Source organism: Callithrix jacchus, chromosome 15 (genome assembly GCF_049354715.1).
Source record: "Callithrix jacchus isolate 240 chromosome 15, calJac240_pri, whole genome shotgun sequence".
In the NCBI taxonomy this organism is placed as follows: Eukaryota; Metazoa; Chordata; class Mammalia; order Primates; family Cebidae; genus Callithrix; species Callithrix jacchus.
The window spans coordinates 101,854,383-101,876,086 of NC_133516.1; the positions used below are offsets into that span (position 1 = coordinate 101,854,383).

The following is a 21,704-nucleotide window of genomic DNA, read 5'->3' on the forward strand; positions in this document are numbered from 1 at the left end:
AAACAGAAAGAAATAACTTCATCATCAACAAACTGGGCATCCACTCAGAGACCCAATCTGAAAATCAACAGCTACAAAGACAACAGGGGGATAAACACACAAAGATTGGGAAGCAACCAGTGCAAAAAGAATGAAAACAACTGAAACCAGAACACCTCTCCTTCTACAAGGGATCACAACTCCTCACCAGAAAGGGAACAAGGCTGGATGGAGAATGAGTGTGATGAATTGACAGAAACAGGCTTCAGAAGGTGGGTAATGAGAAACTTCTGTGAGCTAAAAGAACATGTTCTAACCAAATGCAAAGAAACTAAGAACCTTGAAAAAAGATTTGACCAAATGCTAATGAGAATAAACAACTTAGAGAGCAATATAAGTGAATTGATGGAGCTGAAAAACACAAAATAAGAACTTCACAAAGCATACACAAGTTTCAACAGTCAAATTGACCAAGCAGAAGAAAGGATATCAGAGGTCGAAGATCAAGTCAATGAAATAAAACAAGAAGGCAAGATTAGAGAAAAAAAGGTATATGGGACTATGTGAAAAGACCTAATCTACGTTTGATAGGAGTACCTGAATGTGACAAAGAGAATGAACAAAAGCTGGAAAATACTCTTCAGGATATTATCCAGGAAAACTTCCCCAACTTAGCAAGACAGGCCAATATTTAAGTCCAGGAAATACAGAGAACACCACAAAGATATTCCTCAAGAAGAGCAACCCCAAGGCACATAATCGTCAGATTCACCTGGGTTGAAATGAAGGAGAAAATGCTAAGGGCAGCCAGAGAGAAAGATCCGGTTACCCATGAAGGGAAGCCCAACAGACTCACAGCAGAAACCCTACAAGCCAGAAGAGAGTGGGAGCCAATATTCAACAACCTTAAAAAAAAGAATTTTCAACCCAAAACTTCATATCCCGCCAAATTAAGCTTCATAAGTGAAGAAAAAATAAAATCCTTTGCAAACAAGAAAGTACTCAGAGATTTCAATACTACCAGGCCTGCTTTACAAGAGCTCCTGAAAGAGGTGCTACGCATAGAAAGGAACAGCCAGTATCAGTCACTCCAAAAAATACCAAGTGGTAAAGAGCATCAACACATTGAAGAAACTGCATCAACTAAAGGGCAAAACAGCCAGCTAGCATGAAAACAGCAGGAACTAATTTACACATAACAATATTAACCCTAAATGTAAATGGGCTAAATGCACCAATCAAAAGACACAGACTTGCAAATTGGCTAAAAAGCCAAAATCCATCGGTGTGCTGTATCTAGGAAACCCATCTCACATGCAAGGATACACAAAGGCTCAAAATAAAGGGATGGAGGATGATTTACCAAGCAAATGGAGAGCAAAGAAAAGCAGGAGTTGCAATTCTCATCTCTGATAAAATAGACTATAAACCAACAAAGATCAAAACAGACAAAGAAGAACATTACATAATGGTAAAATGATCAATGCAACGAGAAGAGCTAACGACCCTAAATATATATGCATCCAATACAGGAGGACCCAGATACATAAGGCAAGTTCTTAATGACTTACAAAGAGACTTAGACTCCCACATAATAATAGTGGGAGACTTTAACACCCCATTGTCAATATTAGACAGATCAACGAGACAGAAAATTAACAAGTATATTCAGGACTTGAACTCAGACCTGGAAAAAGCAAACCTAATACACATTTCCAGAACTCCCCACCCCAAATCCACAGAATATACATCCTTCTCAGCACCACATCACACCAACTCTAAAACTGGCCACATAATTGGAAATAAATCACTCCTCAGCAAATGCAAAAGAACAGAAATCACAACAAACAGTCTCTCAGACCACAGTGCAATCAAGGTAGAACTCAGAATTCAGAAACTAACTCAGAATCACACAGCTTCATGGAAACTGAACAACTGGCTCTTGAATGCTGATGGGATAAACAATGAAATAAAGGCAGAAATAAAGATGTTCTTCGAAACCAACAAGAACGAACACACAACATACCAGAATCACTGGGGCACATTTAAAGCAGTCTGTAGAGAAAAATATATAGCAATAAATGCCCACATGAGAAGCAAGGAGAGATCTAAAATCAACACCCTATAATCAAAATTGAAAGAGCTAGAGAAGCAAGATCAAAAGAACTCAAAACCTAGCAGAAGACAAGAAATAACTAAGATCAGAGCAGAATTGAATGAGATAAAGACACAAAAAAAAAAACCCTTCAAAAAATCAATAAATCCAGGAGCTGGTTTTTCAAAAAGATCAACAAAATAGACCATTAGCCAGATTAATAAAAAAGAAAAGAGATAATAATCAAATAGATGCAATAGAAAACGATAAAGGGGATATCACCAGATTATACAAAATTCAAACCATCATCAGAGATTATTACAAACAACTCTATGCACATAAACTAGCAAACCTCTAAGAAATGGATAAGTTCCTGGACACTTGCATTCTCCCAAGCCTAAACCAGGAAGAAGTCGAAACCCTGAATAGACCAATAACAAGGTCTGAGGTTGAGACAGCAATTAAGAGCCTACCACCCAGAAAAAGCCCAGGTCCAAATGGGTTCACAGCCAAATTCTACCCGACATACCAAGAGGAGCTGGTACCACTCCTTCTGAAATTATTCCAAACAATCCAAAAAGAGGGAATCCTTCCCAAATCATTTTATGAGACCAACATCATCCTGATACCAAAAGCCGGCAGAGACTCAGCAAGAAAAGAAAACTTCAGGCCAATATCCATGATGAACAAGATGCAAAAATCTTCAATAAAATACTGGCAAACTGATTGTAACAGCACATCAAAAAGCTTATTCACCATGATCAAGTAGAATTCATCCCAGGGATGCAAGGCTGGTTCAACATACGCAAGTCTATAAACATAATTCACCACATAAACAGAAGCAAAGACAAAGACCAGATTATTATCTTGATGCAGAGAAGGTCTTTGAAAAAATTCAACAGCTCTTTATGCTAAAAACCCTCAGTAAACTAGGTATTGACGGAAGGTATTTCAAAATAATAAAAGCTATTTACGACAAATCAACAGCCAATATCACACTGAATGGGCAAAAACTGGAAGCATTCCCTTTGAAATCCGGCACTAGACAAGGATGCCCTCTCTCACCACTCCTATTCAACATAGTATTGGAAGTTCTAGCCAGAGCAGTCAGGCAAGAAAAAGAAATAAAGGGTATTCAAATAGGAAAGGAGGAAGTCAAATTGTCTCTATTTGCAGACAACATGATTGTATATCTAGAAGACCCCATCGTCTCAGCCCAAAATCTCCTGAAACTGATAAGCAACTTCAGCAAAGTCTCAGCATACAAAATCAACATGCAAAAATCACAAGGATTCCTATACACCAATAACAGACCTAAGGAGAACAAAATCAAGAACCAACAGTCATTCATAATTGCTACAAAGAGAATAAAATACCTAGGAATACAACTAACAAAGAACGTAAAGGACCTCTTTAAAGAGAACTACAAACCACTGCTCAATGAAATAAGAAAGGACACAGGAAGAATCAATATCGTGAAAATGGCCATACTGCCCAAAGTAATTTACAGATTCAACACTATCCCCATCAAACTACCAATGACCTTCTTCACAGAACTGGAAAAAACCACCTTAAACTTCATATGGAACCAAAAGAGAGCCCGCATAGCCAAGTCAATTCTAAGCAAAAAGAACAAAGCTGGAGGCATCACACTACTGGAATTCAAACTATACTACAAGGCCACAGTAATTAAAACAGCATGGTACTGGTACCAAAACAGAGATATAGACCAATGGAACAGAACAGAGGCCTCAGAGGCAACACCACACAATTACAACTATCTGATCTTTGACAAACCTGACAAAAACAAGCAATGGGTAAAGGATTCCCTGTTTAATAAATGGTGTTGGGAAAACTGGTTAGCCATGTGCAGAAAGCAGAAACTGGACCCCTTCCTGACACCTTACATGAAAATTAACTCCAGATGGATTAAAGACTTAAATATAAGACCTAACACCATAAAAACCCTAGAAGGAAATCTAGGCAAAACCATTCAGGACATAGGCATAGTCATGGACTTCATGATGAAAACACCAAAAGCACTGGCAACAAAAGCCAAAATAGACAAATGGGACCTAATCAAACTCCACAGCTTCTATACAGCAAAAGAAAAAGTCATTAGAGTGAATCGGCAACCAACAGAATGGGAAAAAATTTTTGCAGTTTACCCATCTGACAAAGGGGTGATATCCAGAATCTATAAAGAACTAAAACAGATTTACAAGAAAAAAAAACAAACATGCACACTCATAAGTGGGCAAAGGATATGAACAGACACTTTACAAAAGAGGACATACATGAGGCCAACAAACATGAAAAAATGCTTATCATCACTGGTCATTAGAGAAATGCAAATCAAAACTACATTGAGATACCGTCTCACACCAATTAGAATGGCAATCATTAAAAAATCTGGAGATAACAGATGCTGGAGAGGATGTGGAGAAATAGGAACACTTTTACACTGTTGGTGGGAGTGTAAATTAGTTCAACCATTGTGGAACACAGTGTGGCGATGCCTCAAGGACCTAGAAATAGAAATCCCATTTGACCCATTAATCCCATTACTGGGAATATATCCAAAGGACTATAAATCATTCTACTATAAGGACACATGCACACGAATGTTCACTGCAGCACAGTTTATAATATAAAAGACCTGGAACCAACCCAAATGCCCATCGATGATAGACTAGACAGGGAAAATGTGGCACATATACACCATGGAATATTATGTAGCAATCAAAAACGATGAGTTCGTGTCCTTTGTAGGGACATGGATGAACCTGGAAACCATCATTCTCAGCAAACTGACACAAGACCAGAAAATCAAACACCGCATGTCCTCATTCATAGGCGGGTGTTGAACAATGAGAACACATGGACACAGGGAGGGGAGCACTACACACTGGGGTCTGTTGGGGGGAAATAGGGGAGGTAGAGTGGGGGCTGGGGAGTTGGAGAAAGATAGCACGGGGAGAAATGCCAGATATAGGTGATGGGGAGGAAGGCAGCAAATCACACTGCCATGTGTGCACCTATGCCACAATCTTACATGTTCTTCACATGGACCCCAAAACCTAAAATGCAATAAAAAAAAAGAAAATAGAAAAAAAAAAGACTCTGACAAGTGTTATAAATAATATTACTGCATGAGAGCTCCTCAGAGTCACTTGATAGTCTTCAACTGAAAGGCAGAGCTAAGCTGAGGCTTGACCAATGGGTAGGCAGTGAAGCTAAAAATTTGTATCTTCTCCAGGTATCACTAATCACACTCCAAATGATGGCTAGATTCTACCCACAACATTAATGCTGAAAACCATTTTTTAAACTGATTCTTTTGGAAACTCTTACAGGCTCAATGATGTTGCCCTCAAAAACTAGGCTGAATTCCCAGTACCAGGAAATGTTACCTTATTTAGAAATAGGGTCTTTGCAGATGTAATCAGACTAACATGAGGTCATACTGAATAGAATGAGTCTTAATCCAATATGACTGGTGTTCATATAAGAGGAGAGTCAGAGACAGATACACACAGAATTAATATAGTGTGAAGACACACAGAGAATGTCATGTGATGACGGAGGAAGAGATTAGAGTGATGTGTCTAGAAGCCAAGGGGTTCCAAAGATTGCCAGTAACACCAGAACCTAAGAGAAAGGCATGAAACAGATTCTTTCACTCAGTTTCCAAAAAAAGCGTAAACGTAAATGACACCTTGATTTCAGACATTTAACTTCCAAAACTGTGAAGGAATAAATTTCTGTTAAGTCACCTGGTTTGTGGTACTTTGTTACGGCAGCCCAAGGAAACTAATACACAAACTAGGCATGTTGACTCCTGAAAGAAACTTGGCATGTGTGAATACTGTAAATGAATAATAGCTTTAAGATTGTTGGAAATTTCAAGTAATATGGAAAGATAAAGGATTCAGCAGCTGGGCAAGGTTGACTACCCAAAGTGGGTTACTGAAGATAATGAGCTTCTGAACACAGAGATTAAGCCCTCCATAGCATCAGTCTCAGACATAATGGTATTATAGAGCTGGAGAACACCTGCCATAACTAGTGTAGGCTTCTCTGGGGGTCTAGCTCTCCTCTCCTAGGAATATGCTCTTAAATAAAATATAATATCAAAGGTGTGAATATTTTACTAAAGGCTACAAGAACTGCAAGAGTGTTTTATGTTGTTTTTGTTAGCTGATAAGTTTTATAACATCAAAGAGTTACTTTTTATATTTTGAAAAAGAAACAATAAAACATATAGAAAAAAATATATATATACATAATTACCATATGTTTAGAAAGTACATACTTACATTGATGGTGGCATTTCAAACATCCTGCTAGCTCTACCTTTAAAATATATGTGAACACGTTCCATGAATAGCAAATCTACATTGATGGTCCAGGTCACTGCCATCTCCTACCTGAATTATTGCAACAGGCTTCTAACTGCTTTCATTCTTACCCCAAAAGCGTCCACATAACCATCAGAGTAATTTTGTTAAAAGTCAGTCTACATCATTTCTCTGGTCAAAACTCTCCAGTAGCCTCCTATCTGTTCTAGCATGAAAGAAAACCAGAGCCCTCACAGAGAGTTCTTCAATGCCATATACGATCTGGACCCAGTTAGCTGTCTGATCTCATGTCTTACTATTCTACTCCACAGAATTTTTATCTTCCTAGGACTACAACCATGCTGGGCATGTTCTTGCCCCAGGCTAGATATCCCATAACATATTCCTCACTCCTTATGCCTTTGATCAAATGTCACCTTCTTATCAAGGTCTTCCAGACCACACTATTCAAATGACATCATTCCCCTGCCCCTTTCTTGCTTTTTCTCCAATGCACTTATTGTCTTCAAGTATACAACATAATTTGCTTACTTTTATTGCCTGTTTCTTTCCCAGTAGCTATAAGATCCATGAGAACAAGAATTTCTATCTGTTCTGTTGACTACTATATTTTATTGCCTAGAATAATGTCTGACATAATAGGTACTCAATAAATATTTGTTCAATGACAGGATAAGGATATTTATCTCAGCATTATTTAAAATAGCAAAATATTGGAAATGACCTACATGTCCAACAGTGGAATGGCTACATGGACAATGATATTTTTCAACCAAATATTATATGCCTGTTAAATTAAGTATATGTGTTGCATCATCTGTGTATGTACAATCAAATAACTTAAAAAGTTGAATGTAATCATCGGTTTCCTTGACAGGGAACTACATCTCATTGCTTGTGAATATGGAATAAGAAAAAATAAAATGATTTGTTAGGGTGATGGAACTCTAGTTCATTTTGGAGTTTTAAATAAAGATGTTTGATATCTGTGTTACTATACACATTTGTCAAGCAAAATTTAGCTATATTATAATACTGAAAACAGAACGAGAGTCATATTTTGAGATAGCTTGATTCATTGTCTCTTGGTGAAGTTTTAAAAATAAACTTTATTCTAATTAGTAAAGCTAATAGCTTCATTCTTGAATAACAGAAAATGTCATTGATTAATTCCAGATATATAAATGAAGTAGAACTTCTCTGTCATGGGTGCTGAGTTAAACTATTACATAGTTTATATTTACTCAGAAAATTCTGAACACAGTTTCCCTATGGTTCAAAAGTTGGAAAATGTTATTATGTTGACTAGAACATGCCCTAAATTCAAATGGACTTAGGGAAATCTGGGACTTTAAAGAAATATTGACATACAGGCCAGTTGTAGTGGCTCACACCTGTAATCCCAGCACTGTGGGAGGCCAAGGCAGGTAGATCACTTGAGATCAGGAGTTCAAGACCAGTCTGGCCAACATGGTGAAATCCCGTCTTTACTAAAAACACAAAATTTAGCCTGGCATGGTGACATGCACCTGTAATCCCAGCTACTCAGGAGGCTGAGGCAGGAAAATCACTTGAATCCAGGAGGCAGAGGTTTCAGTAAGCCAAAATTGTGCCACTGCACTCCAGCCTAGGCAACAGAGTGAGATTCTATCAAGGAAGGAAGGAAAAAGTTAGGAAGTAGAAAGAGAAAGAGAAAGGGAGGGAGGGAGGGAAGGGGAGGGAGGGAGGGAGGAAAGGGGAGGGAGGGAGGGAGGGAAGAAGGAAGGAAGGAAGGAAGGAAGGAAGGAAGGAAGGAAGGAAGGAAGGAAGGAAGGAAGGGAGGGAGGGAGGGAGGGAGGGAGGGAGGGAGGGAGGGGGGGGAGAGGAGAGGGAGGAGGGGGAGAGGGGAGGGAGGAGGGGGAGAGGGGAGGGAGGAGGGGGAGAGGGGAGGGAGGAGGGGGAGAGGGGAGGGAGGAGGGGGAGAGGGGAGGGAGGGAGGGAAACAAAGAGAGAGAGAAAAGAAAGAAAGAAACAAACAAACAAAAAGGGAGGGAGGGAGGGAAATCTTGACATACAACCATATGTAATAAAGTCTGAATATCAACAGGGAAGCCCAAAACTTTAGAAGAAACATTGCTTATGATAAAAAATATTTCTGCTGAAGGAGAAGGGCTGATACATTTCCAGAAAAATGTATATCTAAACTTTAGGTGAAGTTTTTTTCTGGCTCTGCAGTAATTACCCCAATATCCTCAATCTTCTCTAACAGTCTAAGCTGTCCAGTACCCAATGGTCTTATGTTAATTGTGCTCTGTAGAACCTGGGTTCATCCTTGGAGCAATATATGAAAGAGAACAAAAAATAGCCACAGGAGCCTGGAGGGACAGAGGAGCTGGCTGCTTTGTGGACCACTGTACAACTGAGAAAGGTGACTCTTGAAAGGAGAAGAGGTAGGAACACATGGGATCCTGGTGCCTCTTGGTGGAGACTATGCAGGTGGAAACACTTTGGTTATACACAATTCCTTTCCTACGCACAAGGTTGCACCCTCTTACATTTTGTGAAAATTAGAGGGACAGAATACATGGCAGCTGATCTTTTATACACACACAAAATAAGTAAAAATGAATAAGTAAATAATATAAACAAATAAGTGGAAGAATGAATGAGGAGGAAGAAAAAGCAAAGGAAGAGAAAGGAATCAAAAGAAAAGAAAGGAAAGAAAGAAACACTATCACTAAAAATGAAAATCAGGAAGAAAAATGACTAGAAAAATAAAGTTGAAATAAAATAGATTAAACAAATGATGAAAATATAAGAAATTTAACTATGATAACTAGAAAAGAAAATAAACAAAAGACCGAATTATTAGAAAATGCCTGTTTTTCTGAACAACATGTCTGAGTTTTCTCAACATTCTGTGGGAGTCACACTTAAAAGAGAATGACAGTTTTGGCCTGAAAGAGACTGGACAGGTGTCCATGGAAAGATTACTATAAAAAGTTGATTTTTAAAATAGTGATTTTTGTTTTCTTATCACTTTTACATTTCGAATCAATCATGCTAAAAGGATATTTCACTAATAGTAGCTTTCTACATACAGTTTAAAAGGTAATAGGGAAGTCATCAGGTTGAGAGAGCTCTGCCACTTAGATTTTCTGTGTAAACAAACCAAAATCCAAGGTAAACAATAAAACAAAACTTGACTTAACCAATCAGAAACGTCCAGCTAACCTCTAACTAGGGACTTTCCATTAGATAATGCCCAAACAAGGCAAATGCTGAGCTGTTGCCAATCAAGTGATTTCTTCACTTTGTAATCACCCTATAAAAGTGCACTGCCAACATTGCTAAAACAGAGCTCTCCAAAACTCTCTGGTTCTGAAGCCGCCCAGTTCATGAATGAATTCGTGCTCAAATAAACTCTGATAAATTTATTTGTCTAAAGTGTTTTTTTAACAGTAACGTGCAACAAAATATTTCTTCATATTTCAAAAAGCACATTAAATTCTGAGGCTGGGATTAAAGAATTTATCAACCCTTTTATAAAGGGCATTATTATTAAATTTAAAGGATAATTAATACTTGAAATGATACGGTTTTAAGACGTTAAATCCTTGATGGAGGTTAAAAAACTTGTCACAAAAGTAATTCTGGAGATTGGCTGCATAACAATGTACTTAACACTAGTAAATTACACACTTTAAAATATCAAAAATGGCAAATTTTATGTTATAGACTTTAATATTTTAAATTTTTAAAAATAAAAGTTGTCTTGGATAATAGAGCAAGAACATAATGGTTCAGGGAGAAGCACTTGGTTATAATAAATCTGTATAAATTTAAATTGCAAAATCTAAATACCAATCGTAAAGTGGTAATTTTGGCATTTGTAAATACCTTAAAATTAGGCAATGTGAGGAATTGTGAATGTAATAAGATAGTTGTCTAGGAGATCAAATTTTGTAAAATGAAACAGAGCCTCCATCCAGAAGTTATTAACTTCCAGAAGCTTGATAAATAAACATCTACAAGATTGTAAACCTTAAAAAATTTTGATTTTGCTATTTATCTCTGAGACTGCAATGCTTGAAACTGTATGCATGCACATTTTGTATTATGCTATCTATCTTCTTACCCCCTCTTTGCCACTCTGCAGCATCCATACCCCCCTGCTTCTCTTATGGGCCCAAGTAAGGAGCTGCAGCTCTTTACATCTTTTTTCCTTCCCATCAGTTGCTGAGTTTCAGCTTAACTTGTTTAAGGAAACGTCACCACTCAAAACTTCCTTTGGTAAAATGTCTCAGATGCTAGCCTGTGGAGAAAAAAATTATATGCTGAACTTCAGAGAAAATCATGTATTATGCGTGGTGAGAAAATATGAAAAATCTCACATACAGAGACCCTCTAGGAAACTGAGACCTCGATGCTACCTACATGTGGGGGCGTAAAGAAGTAATAGAGCAGTGAAGCAGACTGTCACATTGTGAGGAAAGATATTGGACAGATTCAGGGAGAAAACAGCCAACCATCAACCCTGACCTTCTGTCTTCCAAGCATCTCTTTCCCTAATAGTCCAAGTAATACTAATAGATGGACCAGCATTGAGTTAGAGAGCAGAGGCCTGAGCAAGTAACACCTCCACTATCATGTAGATTGTTGAAGGGCAGACACTTCTACTTCTTGTTGGTTCTCCTGCAGTAGAAACATTTAATTTATTAACAGTTACACTTTTCCATTAAGACTCCCCTGATTCTGCCTTTTGAGGAATAGAGGGCCATGAGTAGATCAGTTTTGCGTGAGTGAGGTCACTGACGTGAATGCAGGTGGAAGAAGCAAAATGCAACCTGACAGCTTTGCTGCCTAAGGAGGGGCTTAGTGGGAGCTGTGAGCTGCTCTGAACCAGAGCAAAAAGTGCCTTATGAGAAGAAAGTCTAGGGTCACCAGATCTTCTGGTTTGTCAAGAAATGCTGAGATGTCTGGATTTTAACATGAAATATCCTGACTTTCAAAGGTTGGCAAGCAATTCAAATTTTTCAACAGTAGGTGAAGGCAAAACTCCAGATGCCCAAGGGCTATATTCAGACTGCAGGGTATCAAATTGTGACCTCAAAGTTCCATACCACAGACTGAGCTGCTGTAGGGGGACTGGGAGGGAGAGATAAGAAACACTGAGCTTTAGATAGCTGCTAAATGGAGTGGAATTTGGAAAGAAGGAGATTCCTAAGGGAAAGTCTTAGGGATGTTTTCTCTGTGATGGGTGGCGTAAATCCATTTGTAAATCGAAACACCTTCAGGGCTTTTAAAACTGGATTTGTATTTTTTTGGATATGATAACATGCTAATACAAGGTTTAGAATAAGAAGAAAATAGCTTTAGCTACACATGTTCACATGTACAAGTGACAAATATTACACTGCCAAATTTTTATGAAAAGATCCTATTGGATTTCATGTCTCCGTTTACAATAAAACCTCAACTCCCAGAGATTTAGTAAGGCCATCAGAGCTGTTCAAATAGAGTATAAAGGTATAATGCCTCACCAGGTCATTACTATTTCTAGCCAGCAGATGAACCCAATCCAGAGCATACGTATGAAAAAGTGACTGTAATACTCCCAAGACTGTATCTATTTTTTAATCTCCAGACATATGCACAGACGTGCACACACACACCTGACTGTATAATACATGCTATGGGCTGAATTGTGCTCTCTCATATTCACATGTTAAAGCCTTAGTCCTCAACATGATTAGGTTTAGGTGAGGTTATCAGCATGGAGCCTTCACGAACATGTTCAGTACCCTCATAAGAAGAGACACAAGAGAGCTCTCCCTGCCTCCCCAGTCCCCCCGACTCTGCCATGTGAGGATACAGCAAGACAGCAGCCATTTAAAAGCCTGAAAGAGGGCCTTCATTAGACCCAACCATGCTCTTACCCAAATGTCAGACTTCCCATGCTCCTAGAACTGTGAGAGATAAATGTCAGCCATTTAAGCCACTCAATCTATGAAATTTTGTTATAGCAGCCCTAGCGAAGAGAAATGGATACTCCAAAATTGCAACATATCATGGGGAAGGCATTTATAAATACCTCATTCTTCCAGTGAGTCTTCAAACTACCACCATATGTGGGCAAAAATCTCCATTATCCAACCAATCTACTAAAATAAATTTTAAAATTGGTCCTTAAGGAGAGTGTAATTATAGAAAACCCTGCTATTAACTGAAAGTTTGGGTCCCCCTAAAATTCATATGTTGAAATCTAAATCCCAAGGTGATATTTGCAGGTAAGGTTTTTGGGAGGTAACTAGGTCATGAGTGTAGGACCCTAATAAATGGGATTAGTGCCCTTACAAGAAGAGGCCAGAGAGCTACCTCTCTGTGCTCTCTGCCAAATCAGGAAGAGAGTCCTCACTAAACGACATTAGACCTGCTAGCACTCTGATCTTGGATTTCCTAGCCTGCGAAGTGTGAGAAATAACCTTGGTGTTTAAGCCACCCGACCTGTGGTATTCTATTATAGCAGCCTGAGCTAACCAAAGCAGACCCCCTTCACATTTTATATTCTTAGTTATTTTACGTATTTAAGCATAGTTTTTAAACTTAGTTCTAGAGGTACGTATAACGTTACACATATTACTTGTAAAATCTACACTCTCTATTACATTAAATGAGAGAATATAAGTTTGTTTAAAGAAAATAGGCTTGAAGCCAGCAAGAACAGATTCTACTGTGACTCTGCCACTTACTAATTATGTGATATTGGGTACCTTATTTAAGTAATCTGAGAAAAAAAAGTCCAGCACTCCAAAACAAGGATACTATTGAAACTGCCTTTGCAGACATTTTAACCATGAGAAAATTATGACAATAAAAGGGATCTGATGTAACTAACACCCATCTTGCCTTTAACCTCCTAGCTGCTCTCAATCATTCCTGGGCTAGGGCCAAGCTAACTTTGAGAGACATTTAGTTTATAGTTTAAATGATAACAGCCCATGCCCGAAACTAAACCACCATTATAAAGCTAATGAAAGATCACCAGGTCAGGAGGATGAGAAAGCTAAATTTTGCCAAGGTGTAGACATAAATGATCACCAGCCATTATTTTGGAGGTCACAAGGTTTGCAACTTCCCAATTACTCCTGCAGAAAATATATATCTTGTAGAACCTAAGACTGCTCTCTTGAAATGTCTTTTCAGGTTTTTGCATTTCTAACAACCAATGGCTCCACCTGGACCCACCAACTGGTCCTGTGGCCCAAATAAAAGCAGAATCCCTGGCTCAACAAACTATCCTGGAAAATCCCTAGCCTCCAAATTTTCAGACAGATTGATTTAAGTGTTTGGTTTGAGAGAATAATTAAACTCTTTATTACAATGCTGTGGTCTCAGTAATTGATTTTGTGTATGCAGTGGGCAGGACGAACCCATCGGGCAGTTATACTACTAACTAGCAAATAGGATTGTTAAAAATATTAACATTTGTAAATGTATCTAACATATAGAAAACCATAAAGCTTATTTTGCCATTTCTCCTAAAAGTGAAGCTATTGCTTAAATCTAACTACAAGCATTATCCTTGGGTAGTTGTGAGGAGCTAAGATTTCCCTAAGGGCAATTGCTAACTCAGGAAGAAGTAGCTAAAAGTCTAAAAAGCTGATCAGAACTTCCAACAGGCCAAAGGGATCAAACCAAAAATAAAAAAAAATTGGACTCCAGGGTCCTCTAAAGTTGAGGTCTCTTCAAAACTGCAAGCTTTAGGTCTGAATGCTGAAGGACCACACAGAGAGGTTAGGAAGCAGGTGATTTATGTACTGAAGCCAGACTTTGAATTAACTCAATTCTCTAAATTAAGAAAATCTTGGTTTTCAATTGCCCCAGACAAATTACCAGAAATTTAAAAAGCTGTCACAGGAAAGGGGTTCTGATCCAGACTCCAAAAAAGAGTTTTTGGATCTCACACAAGAAAGAATTCAGGCTGAGTCCACAGTGCTAAGTGAAAGCAAGTTTATTAAGAAAGAAAAGAAAGCAAAGAACAGCTACTACATAGACAGAGCAGCCCCCAGGGCTGCTTGTTGCCCATTTTTATGGTTATTTCTTGATGATATGCTAAACAAGTGGTAGATTATTCACAGACCATATAGGGTACCTTCCTGACATTGCCATGGGATTTGTAAACTGTCATGGCACTGGTGGGAATGTAGCAATGAGGATGATCAGAGGTCACTCTTGTAGCTGTTTCGGTTTTGGTGGGTTTTGGCGGGCTCTTTACTGCCATCTGTTTTATCAGCAAAGTCCTTATGAACTGTATTTTGTGATGATCTCCTACCTCATCCTGTGACTTAGAATGCCTTAACCTTCTGGGAATACAGCCCAGCATGTTTTAGCCTCATTACCCAGTTCCTATTTAAGATGGAGTTGCTCTGGTTCACATGTCTCTGACAAAACCATATATCCTTTCTAGAGAAAGATATCATCATGCTAAGCTGGAATGATTTTTTAAATTTTTCACATAAAATAACTAGCAGTAAATAAAAAATGATCAGACATTAGTAGGTTTGAGAGGCAAAGTTAAGTCACTTGGAAACAGCTTGATTCTTTCTAGTCTTGCTTTTAAGCAGGGCTGCTTCACAGGTATATGACCTGGTCAGTCCACACAGGACCAAAGTTTACAGAGGCTGTAGGCTTAATTCAGTACACTACTCTTGCCAACATGGAAGTCTTAATAATTTTGACTAAGGGGTCTGGCATTTAATTTGGCACTGGGTCCCTCAAATTACATGGCTGCTCCCACTTTTAAGATTAATTAGATGAGACCAGAGCACTGTTTAGTCTAGGGCTGAGTATACTTTACTACTGAAGCAAGACTTTGCAAAATACTCCACCCAAAACCCCATGAATAATCAGATTTTCCAGTTGGACTGGAGGGATCAGGTGCTGTTTCCAGCACTGTGTGAGTGCAGGATATTTTCTCTAACATTCTCAGGTAGTTTTCCCATCTACCTCAGAGAGTTTTCTCACATGCACATGCTGATAAGTCTTATCCAGAATACCCAAAGAGACCCTGAAGATTCATAAAATTCTCCCTATGTAGCTGTACCCTCTCTGGTGTTTCTTGTAAACTCGGGGAGCCTACCTGGAACCTCCCTTCCTGCACCATGGTCTGTAAACTCATTTAGTAATCAATTGTTTGACCACCTCATTTATTTCTCATCTCATAGGTATCACTGCCCTTCACTGTCCAACATGGTGTATTTTGAAAACAGTCGTTATATATCTTGTCCCAATTTTGTCGTCGTTGCTATCTCAGATGGTATAATTTATCCCATCCTGTTACTCCACACTGGTCGGAAGTAGTAATCCAACAGCATTTTATGTAACAGTCTGCAAGTCTACATTGATCAACAGTAATGGAGATACACAAATTGTGGTATGTTCATACAGAAAAAAAAAATGCCATTAAAGAAATAAAAATAAAGTGCAACTACATGCAGCAACAAGGATGAATTTCACAAGTAATGTTGAACAAAATAAACCAGACACGAAATAATGTAATAATGCATGCTGTATGACTCCAACACAGGCAAAACTAAATGGCAGTTAGAGTTCAGGATAATGGTTACCTTTGTACGTAAAAGAGGCTTCTGTGCCCAGGCCATGTTATTTCACTTGAACTGAGTGGTAGTTATGCAAGTGATCTCTTTATGATGATTACTGAATGTTCTTTGTACTTTTCTGTATTCATTATGAAGCATAACACAGATAACATTAAAAATAATAAAAGATAGTAAAGGAAATATACAGATAACATATAACTCAGGATTTCCACAGAACTCCAAATTCTAACAAGCACATTTGGAAAGCATTTTTGTCAAGAGGTATGTAACATATTTGCCGAGAGTACTCTAAAATTCCTGAGACACAAGCTATATGTGCTTGCTAAAATAGAGCAGTTTTTGACATTGATATACATTGCTATGATGTGTATGTTATGTGTCAAGAAGCAAGATTTCTGCTAAAACAAGCCACATTTCACTAAATTGTTTCCTTGTTTATGGAGGTTTTTAAGTGTATTCATTTGCAATCTTTCCATTAAAATATTTAGTACATGACTAACACCTTAAATTTTGAATTATTGATAGGTTGCTTGACGTATCCTTTGAAGTTCATGAGCACTACTAAGAATGCATTTTTGTAGCCAATTCAGCTCAAATGCCCAGATTCATTCACATCTGCAGCTTATGTCACAGGCTGGCAGATAATAGAAACCATCAGCTCTGCCTTTGTTTTGTATCAAATCATATGTGATAATGTCACAACCAGTAAGTTGTATTTTCAGGTATGTGTTTGTACTGACTTGACAGTGAACCTAAAAAGTGAAATAAATATGAAGAATGAGAAATTCTAAATTCTCACCCTTCTGGGGTACTGATACTATTTATTTTCCTGTGTTGTCTTTAAACACACACACACACACACACACGCACACACATCTTTACCATTGCTGTAAAGAAAAGCAGGGCAAATACTACATTGACGAATTAATGACAGCACTAAGCTAAGTCATTTTAGACTGGATAGCTGAGATATTTGGATGTGCATTTTGGCGGAGGTTTTCAGAAAGGTAATGTGTACTCCACTGTGTTTTCCACTGGATAGAGAAGTAGTTTGTGGTGGAAGAACAGGGAGAGCATTTGAAGGCAGGAGCTCAGAACCAAGCTCTTCACCCTACCACTTACCAGCTGTGCTACCTTCATCAAGTCACCAAATTAATCTAATTTATCTTTTTCCCATCTGTGAAATGAGAACTGCTTCACTAGGTAGTTATGGATATAAGATGAGGAAAAGGTGTTTAATGCCCAAAAATGTGTGACTACCACCCAAATGTGTAAACTGAGACTCAGAAAAGGAATTGACCTGTTCAAGGTCACAACTAATTAAATACCTTGCACCTAATGTTCTCTTTTGTGGAAGAAACTTACTCCACCCCTCCCATTCCAATGCCGTTCCATGCTCTTGCCAGTGCTGTGAGGACCTCAGCTACTAAGGTCATTAAGACATTATGAGCAGCAGGAATGGAGAAGCTGTTGTGACTAGAAAGCAGAAGTCATTGAGTGTGGTTTGAATTTAAATTAAATAATGGAGTTGTGTCGATGCAGGTGAAGATGATAATTTTTCATTAATAGTCTTCATAGTCTTAATCAAAATTGACTCAACATGAGAGTAATCTTCTCAGTTGGACTTTATCACATAATGTGCTTACATTTGGTGGATTTAATTCCTCAGCAATAACAGGTAACTAACATGGCTTAAAAAAATAGATGGTATAACATTTTATCAGCTCTGAATCTCCATCAGCCTTCAGCTCTACCTAAAGCTCAGCTCCAGCTCTCCAACCTATGATTTGTGCTTTATTCACAATAAACTCAAATAGTTTTCCCCTAGCATGTTTCATCACATTTCACATGTAAAAAATACCCTTAAGTAATGCATTAGGAAGAAGTAAAGCCGTGGTATGGAATAAAAAAGAAAGCACTATATAAATTTAAACAGCTATTGAGATGGGTAAAGAACTCTATTGATTTTGATTGCAAAAGAAAGCTCCTATGGAGCACACACTTTTGTACTACAGGTAACCAGAGGTTAAAAAAAATAAAGGTGACATAAGAGAAAGTCTCTAATTTCATAGAACTCATAATCCCATTATGAAAACAATATGTATATCCATAAAATATGGAATAACAGTACTAGGCATTTAATAATAAAAGACAGAATTACTTAGAATTTCCCTAAAGATTTATGGGCTGAAGGAAATGATAATTAAACTGGGTTTTGAATAATAGGAAGGTTTTCCACAGTGGAAGGGAGAGAAATACATACACACACACGTGCACACACACACACACACACACACACCCTAAATGAAGAAATACCAAGAGAAAAGGCCAGCAAGTAAGGTTCCAAGTGTTTACAGCGATTGTGTCAGGGAGCTTGTGGAAGAGATAAGGGGAATTTTAAATTCTTCTGGCTGAATCAGACAATTTCTAGGTAATGGAAAATGAGAGTTTTAGACCAACTCATAGCCATATCTCAATGACATAAGCTCCAAGTACACTTTGTTCCAAAATCGAGCTTTCAGACAAAAAGTCCTTTCTATTATGATTCTGACACTAACTTAAAATGGGTTGAAATGCTGATAGGTATATATATTTTTTTAATACCAAATCAGGAAGTAGAGAAATGGGACAAATGATTGATCTCCCCATTCCCATACTTACTAAGCATTCTCTTGCTCTCTGGAAACACAGATCATATATACTCACAAAGCCTGATGCATTAAGTAGGTGTTGACCCCTAATACACTTGAAGAACATGCCACATGAATTGATTAGAATATGTCCCATATTTGGTGAAGTAGAGGCATTTTTAGTGTCTATATAAATGAGCCAGAAATACTCCCAATAGTTCATCACAAATGAAGAGAGGATAGATAGCTCTTCCAGGAATTATTGAGTGCTTCCAGAGCTTATTAATGTATTAATTTAGGAACAGAATTACCAGGAATATAAATAACACTTGCCTCAAAATATCAAAACAATCTTGGGGCAACCAAAAATGTATTTTAGAATTATATTTTCTTTCCATTCAATCTAAATGATATATGTTTACAGAGAAGGGGTAGGGGTAAAATTCTCTCCCTCTCTTTCCTTTCTCCTTTCCGTGTGTGTGTGTGTGTGTGTGCATGTGCACACACGTGTCTATCCTCATGAACAAAAAATATATTGTGAAAATACTGACAATAGCACAGTAATAGAAAATATATTAGAATCCAAAAATATAGCTTAAATTAAACTTATACTGTTATTGACAGCCTCAAAAACATTTCAAAATTGTTAAACAAATGAAAGTCTTCATTATTAACTTCATAATTGTTATCTACAATGATCCATTTTTAGTTAAATAAACAGCTGTAGATGAGTATTTTGGTTTGAAGCATTTATTAAAATATATATTTTTACTACCCAAGACAAGGATTATAAGAGCATTCAGATAGTCACTTTAACATATATATTCACAGGTGGGGAGAGAGCAAAGAGAAGAATATAGAAAAAGAAAGCATTTACCTGACTGATCAAAGACTTTATGAATCCCGCTATAGCCTTCGGTCTCCTAAGGGGCAGCTTGAGGCCACTAGCTGCACTTTCCCTCTGCCGGTCTGGTATCTGCAAACTGTAGAGAAACTGACACTGCTTTAGAAATGAGGAAAGTACTTAATGCACATCTTTCAAATAATTAAAATACATGGAAAACTAGCAATGCAAACAAAGTTGTATTCCATGCACTGCCTAAATAACAAACAGCATAGATTGCAACATTTGATTCTCCAAAGACCACAACTCCCTATGTCAACCAAAACCACTGCTTTTCACATTTTCCTAAAAGCAATCATGGCCCTTAATGCAAGAATCTAAGAAGTAAGGATGTCTCTGTAATTGATTGGTGGCCAAGACCCTGATTCACCTACTGCAATTGGCTTTAGTGGACTTTAAAAATAATTTTCTCTAGGACACCTCAGAGACATAAAACTAGATAATAGTGACAGGTAGAAGTCAATGTTTTGGAAATTTCAAGGCATAGGCAAGGGAAAATTAAAGACAAGAACTATATATGAAAGAAGCTTAGAGATTACTGTTTACATATCATTTGGAAGCACAGATTTTGAAGCAACTTTATACAGAATAATATTACTTGGAATTTGCAAACAAAAATAAAACTTATGCCAAGTACATGAATTTATACACACCTCTGTATAATTTTCTGGGATCCTCTATTTTTTAATGCATTGTATCTATTTCTAGAAAACATTGATGTGGTATGCAAAATTTAAAAATACACCTCAACATTCCTGTTCCCTAGAGTACACATCCCCACAACACTCTCCATTTAAATCCAGGTGCCATCTGTGATTATGATAGATGTCACTCTGGTGAGTATGCTATATTATATGGCAAAGATCAAGAGATTTTGCAGATTAAAGTCCCAGATTAGTTTGAGTTCATCAAAAGAGTGACTATCCCATGTAGGCCTGACCTAACCAGGTGACCCTTTTAAAAGAGGGTCCAAGTCTTTCCTAAAAGGGAAATTCAAAGAGATAAATTCTCCTGTTGACTTTGAAGAAACAAACTGCTTTGGATAAGGCCATGTGGCAGGGGGCCTCCAGTAGATGAAAATGGCCCTCGACTGACAAAACAAAAAGCAGGGACCTCAGTCTTACAATCCCAAGGAAGTGATTCTGTCAGCAACTAGTGAGTTTGGGAGAGGACTCTGAGCTCCGGATTGGCAGGCAGCCCTGGCTTACACCTTGATTTCAGACGTCTGAGAGGCCCTGAGCACTGAACTCAGATATGCCATATCCAGACTTCAGACCTACCGAAACTGAGATAAGAAATGAGTATTATTTTAGGTTGCTGAATTGGTAGTAATTTGTTATTCAGCACAGAAAACTAATACATTCAATCTGTATTGAATAACTACTATTTTTTTCTGCTTCCTTTCCATCTACCCATCACTTTTCCCTCTTTTTCTAGAAGCAAGTCATATTTCCTTTAGTAAAATGGTCACCACAAATTCCAACCACATAGTTCTCTTAGAGGCTATTAGTCACAGTATTCTTTTCCCACTGACCCTAGCAAACAGCCTGCGACAATCCACACCAATCATGAAACCAAGTAACAGTGGCCTGGAATTTGAATGGCCCAGGCATTACCATTTGGCTTAAACAAGACCAAAGTTAAGAACCTCTACAGGATGGTTCTTAACTGTCCAACAGGGAAACTGATTTTCACTCACTAAACTAAAATTAGGCCAATGGCTTTGCTCTCTAACTCTTTGTTCACTGAATTCTGGAAAAAAAAACTTGAGTTACTAGAAGAGACTATGAAACCAACAAGTAAAAAGAAGCAGACAGAAAAGACGGGAAGAAAGAGAGAACCCTGACCCCAAAAAAGTCCCCAGTTCAAATTCACTTTTTTCTATTACTTGAGCTTTTAAAGATAATTTTTATTGAGTTCTGGTAACCAACAGTGCTGAATTGGGTTTCGGTGTCAAAAGAAAGCCATTTATTATAATATCTCACTTTAGCACCCCAAAATTTCCAGGATAACATCCGCTATTTTTTCTCTTGCCTAGAGAAGGTAACTTAACCTAGAGAAGGTAAATCTTTGCATTTGTTGTATGTACCAAAATCTATAACATGCTCTTTTGACTTTTTAAGTAGGAGGAGA

At 37.8% G+C, this 21,704-nt stretch overlaps 1 protein-coding gene across 17 annotated transcripts in view; it reads right to left on the reverse strand.

The window, feature by feature from the left end:
- Positions 1 to 21,704, reverse strand: part of LOC144579619 (uncharacterized) — a 634,762-nt gene that overhangs the window by 424,142 nt on the left and 188,916 nt on the right. For 15 of the 17 annotated variants that reach the window (XR_013527746.1, XR_013527739.1, XR_013527741.1 and 12 more), the window contains one exon: positions 19,545 to 19,650. Coding sequence is in view for 2 of the 17 variants with exons in the window: in XM_078352289.1 (XP_078208415.1) it covers positions 19,545 to 19,650 (106 nt within the window). In the remaining 15 variants the exon portion in view is untranslated. Of the gene's footprint in view, positions 1 to 10,236; positions 10,730 to 19,544; positions 19,651 to 21,704 lie in introns of those variants that run through there. The other 2 variants (XR_013527745.1, XM_078352291.1) reach the window with 1 other exon arrangement.